Raw genomic sequence first — 5,363 nt, 5'->3', positions numbered from 1 at the left:
ATGTCGCAGCTACAATGATAACCGTGATAGAAGGTCGATCGCAAGGTGGGTGGAATTCGTTGATACTTTGGAAGAAACAATGATGAATGCATACCTTGGGAGTAGTAAAGAGATAACAGGATGTTGACATTCCACCTACCGCGTCAAAAATGGCAGTGATTCAGAGAGAGATTACTAATGCTGTCAGGTGTTTGAGCTCTATAAATAGACTCTTAGAGCCCAAATTCAAAGTATCCGAGTCTCTGCATTGGGCAGATTCTTGTGATCACAGATGAGAGCGTGAGTAAGACATTCTTTGAGAGTTTTTCATTCCCTCAAACCTTTCCGATTGATGATCGAAACTTTGCCTAAGATAAAGCTCGAGAGAGACTGCTCCTCCACCCATCCATGGCACCACTGGCAGCCTTGTCGTACATCTGATTGAAGCAAGAGATTGCCTACATCTAGCCCTCAACTTCTCTTCTTATCTCTGTATTGTATTACATTTTGGCTTAAGTCATTAATACATTTTGTAATCAATGTGTAACGACCCAGATTTGTACGCATACAAGAAATTAAATGTCAAATATTAAGCAGGATGAAATTTTATTAAAGGGGTGAAAATTTAGAAGGAAAAAAATTGAATAATTGGAAATTGAAAATTTATTGGATTAATTGGAAATTTATTCAATATCCAAAAATAATGAATAAGGGAGCAGAATCAGGGAAGATTAATTGGAAGTTGGACGCTAGCTAATTCAGGAGACAATGGGCAGTAGATAACTTTTGTTTGGACACTACTCATTGGAAGAATTGGAGGTGAATTAATTGCCCATATACTCTTAAAATTTGAAAGAGTTAAAAAGAGGAAGTGGAATCCACAAGNGGAAATAAGTTTAGTGAAGGTTCTCTGGAGAAATCAGCAAGTGGAAGAAGCTACATGGGAACGAGAAGAAGAGATGAAAGACAAATACCCTTATCTTTTTAAGAACCAAGAAACTTTCGAGGACGAAAGTTCTTAAGGAGGAAAGAATGTAACGACCCAGATTTGTACGCATACAGGAAATTAAATGTCAAATATTAAGCATGGCGAAATTTTATTTAAAGGGGTGGAAATTTAGAAGGAAAAAAATGAATAATTGGAAATTTATTGGATTAATTGGAAATTTATTAAGTATCTAAAAATAATGAATAAGGGAGCAGAATCAGGGAGGATTAATTGGAAGTTGGACGCTAGCTAATTCAGGAGACAACGGGCAGTAGATAACTTTTGTTTGGACACTACTCATTGGAAGAATTGGAGGTGAATTAATTGACCATATACTTTTAAAATTTGAAAGAGTTAAAAACAGGAAGTGGAATCCACAAGCAGTGAAGGTAACCACGCATGAAAACTAGTGAGATTGGAGAGAACATTGGAGAGAGTGAGAGTAAAGGGAGTGAGATTCTTAGCGAGACAGTAGGAAAGAGCGGGAGCAGGAGCGGGAGCGAAAGCGCGACCAGTGACAGCGAGAGCGAGAGCGGGAGTCGCGAGAGCCAAACTAGTAAGAAAGCTGGAGAGAGCGAGATTCTGAGAATAAAGAGAGCGAGATTTGGACAGAAGCGTGGATTATGCGTTGAATTTGGCCACGATCTTATAAATTATACATAGAAAAACCCTAAAATTGAATACAAACAAAGAATGATGACGTAAGGGCAAACGTTAGCCAAGATTAGGTTTCTTATTGAGAGGAATTCTTAAACCCTAAGTAATTTTAAAGAAGCCACCTGTTGGATGATTTGTCACACTTAGAAGAGCTGAAAACTACTATAAATAGGACCCTTTGCCTGAAGATTTAACCCATTCTCAAAACAAATCTCAGTAAAAAAGAATCGTGTGAAAAAGTAAGTGTGAGTGAGGAAGTTCTGTAAGGTTAAAAGAGAAAAGCTCGGGTAAGGTGCTGCTCAAATTTCGTCCCAAATTTCCTTCTAGTTTAAAAAGGGAAAGCTCTACTGATCAAATCATAAAAAATAATAAGGAATAACTAGATCACTGTAAGTAGTTTATCTCACCCTCTCTTTAAATGTTCTATGGTAGTATACCTTTATTATGTTGCATGATTATGTTAATTGTTATATTGCATTACATGTTTAAAACACGTTTCTCTACAAGGGACCCCATGCATTATGTTTGTTCACGATTACGTTAAAATCAAGTTTAATTAGGTGTAAGTTATGCTTCCAATCTAATCTTACGTTTATGTTAATGGTTGATGTTGGATGCGACCCTGGCCTTACTGACTGCATGACCCGCTAATCATCAGATGGGTTAGTTACCGCTTAAGTCCTCATCTTCCTATCAGGGCGGAGATATTTATGTTGGAATCATAACCGACCACCACATGTTATTATACGTTTTCGGTCCCAACCATATGTTTTCATGACCTGTTACTTGTGATTGTGCATTTGGTCACTACCCTGCGTGAGAACTACTTACTAGGTATATTATATACTCATCCTATATTTTTACAGACTTTGTAGGTAAAGACATAGCGTAGATGGCAGAATTGGACGTCGCTCAAATGGCCAACCATCAAACTCACTATTATAGGCATATGCATTTTGTACCACCACGCTATTGTTTTATGGATCCTGGTGTTTTGATAAATAAACTTTTTTATATAGTTTTCTATCTAAGTAATAAAATTTAGATATGTTCTTTGAAATTTTCACCAAACTCATCTCATGATAGAAAAGTCTAAGTATGCATGTCGTAGCGGTAGATCATAATGTGTAAAGATCCGGACGTTACAGATTGCATCGATTTAGCTCCTTCAACACCATCTTCATCATCTTCTTCTTCTTTATCATCTTTTACCTTCATTGCAACGAGTTAAATGTAGATTGCAAGAGTTATCACATACTCAATCATGCGGCCTAGAGATATGACGCATGTAGCAACCCACCAAGATGTGCATTGCACGATTGTAGTGAACCAATCCTCTTTTCTAGTATGAGGCTATCGTAATGCTTGGCTATGAGCTGAGTGGCTATAATCAACTGCACAAGAGGGTAAGTAGGGGAACTCACTAAGCAAAGTAAGCTGTGTTCCTAGAGATAGGAATAATCTTATGCTCAACGCAACCATGCGTTATAGAGACATAAGCATGTGGCTGACCACCGAGAGGTGTGCGATGCCTTAGTGAGGTGAGCTAGGATTACCCTTGCAACCAAGCTTAATGAAGCGGTAAATTTATCCCCTCCAAAATTCTATTTCTCCATGCATTTTATTACGCGTCAACAGTTGCCGCATCTCTACCAATTCTCATAGTTAAACTTCCATTGCTCAATTTGTTTAGCTAAGAGTAGGAGTAGCGCATAGCCCATTAACTTCTTTCTTTTTATTCTTATTCACTGCCTCAAACACATTACTTCACAAACATCATTTAATTACAAGTCCCTGTGTTCGACCTCAGATCATCTCGAGAAACTTGCGTTCTCGTTATACTTGGCAAGAGAGCAAGAAAACTTGTAATAGGAATGCATGGTCATCACATACATGATTAACACATACTCTTCAGTCTAACGCATGACCATCAACGCATAGAAATCAACGCATATCAAAAGAGATTACATTTTCTTCTCATCATTAATCTATAGTGGAGATGGATCGCAAGATGGGCGTGTTTCCCAGAAGATGATGGCGAACAAAATGTCTCCATTTTCAATGTTCTTGGTAAATTCATGAAATACGTCATTGTGGGCAATTTGGATGGCACTACAATTTTCACAATGAACTACAGTGGTAGAATGCTGAGGAACACCCATATCAGCCAGAAGCCAACGAAGCCATAGTAACTCAGAGGTAACATCTGCAGGGACATGACAGATTAGGTGCTAGAACGGAAACAACTGTTTGTTTCTTACTTCGTCAAGAAATGAGAGAATCACCTTAGTAGAAACAGTAACCTATGGTGGAACGATGATCAGTGGGGTGACCAGTCCAATTAGCATCAAAGTACCCAAATAATATCAAGGACGACTGGGAAGAAAACTTGAGTCGATGGCCAACAGTGCCTTTGACATATCACAGAATACGAAGAACAACTGGAAAATGTATAGACCAAAGAGCAGTCATGAACTAACTAACAATATGAATAGCATATGCAATATCTGGTCAGGTCACAATAAGATATATGAGACTCCTAACCAATTGCCGATAAAGAGTGGCATCACCAAAAGGAATAACATCAAACGAGGTCAACCGAACATTGATCCAGTGGTATTGAAGGTAAAATCAGTAATGCCAGATCTAGCTAGGAAATCATAAGCATATTTAGCTTGAGACAAGTAGTATCCATTAGAGCGAGATGAGACCTCACAACCAAGAAAATAACTGAGTGATCCCAAATCTTTCATCTCAAAGTGTTCGTCTAGATAGACTTGTAAGTCAAATATACCTCGAGGATCATCACCTGTAATGATCATATCATCAACATAGAGAAGAAGAATAACCATACCGTGAGGGGTCTGCCATGTAAAAAGAGTGGTATCATGGGGACTTGAAGTAAACCCAAGTTTAGTGATAGTGGAACTGAACGTGGAAAACCATGCTCGTGTTCAAGATGATATAGTTTCTGAGATGGAGGAGACGTACCAAGTGGAGGTTGTTGGGATTGGTGTCCTAATTCTCTCAGATTCTTGTAGTTTGTAATATATACACATTGTTATGAATAAAATAAGAGTTATTTTATCTAGCACTTACTCATATCCAATAAATAAAGCTCCATGGTTATTCTCTGTAAACTTAAGCATGTATATGAGATATACAAGTGGATCATGCCTTAAATGATAACCTAAATAGGTCTGTAGTATAAGGATTAAGGACGGATTCCTAATCCTGGTGACACTAGGGATACAATCCGCTTTGTACAGGTTTATAAGTGTTGTGAGCTACTACAGATGGTAGATCCTGACCATTCATGTGGAGACATGCGAGAGAGGGTGTCATACACAAAGAGTTTGGTATATGACCAGACCACGAGATGATTCATCTCTGTATATAATGTCGTTGATACTCAATCATGAGTGTTTTGGAAACTCCTGCCTTTGAGGGTGGTCCTTTGATTAGTATGGGTGAGAGTGTCCAGATTGCCAACTCAATATACCTACCTTTTTTAGGACTTGTCTGATTTGGGAGCTAGGAACTCAGTTACACAAGATGGAATCCACTCCTTCCTCAAAGTAGGGATAAGTAGATAGATTGTTCCCTTAAGGGCTGATTTTGGGGCTTGAACATAGTGGCCACAACTTCTCTTTGGAAGATATGACTCAGTCATAGTAGGACTATGACTTATGTTCATTAGAGGAATCAGTGGTACTTAAGGAGTTAGATGTAACTACAG

The 5,363-nt window shown here is 38.3% G+C and overlaps 1 protein-coding gene across 1 annotated transcript; it reads right to left on the bottom strand.

Moving 5' to 3' along the window:
* Window positions 1-2,716: 2,716 nt before the first annotated feature.
* Window positions 2,717-4,476, bottom strand: LOC120084645. Its single transcript, XM_039040455.1, has 4 exons — window positions 4,224-4,476; window positions 3,928-4,035; window positions 3,712-3,830; window positions 2,717-2,836 (listed from the first exon to the last, which is right to left on the bottom strand). Exons 1-4 carry the CDS (start codon window positions 4,474-4,476, stop codon window positions 2,717-2,719), a joined length of 600 nt encoding a protein of 199 aa, XP_038896383.1.
* Window positions 4,477-5,363: the final 887 nt, after the last annotated feature.

Source organism: Benincasa hispida, chromosome 9 (assembly GCF_009727055.1).
Source record: "Benincasa hispida cultivar B227 chromosome 9, ASM972705v1, whole genome shotgun sequence".
NCBI classification, from domain to species: Eukaryota; Viridiplantae; Streptophyta; class Magnoliopsida; order Cucurbitales; family Cucurbitaceae; genus Benincasa; species Benincasa hispida.
This window is presented reverse-complemented; position numbering and strand designations above follow the sequence as displayed.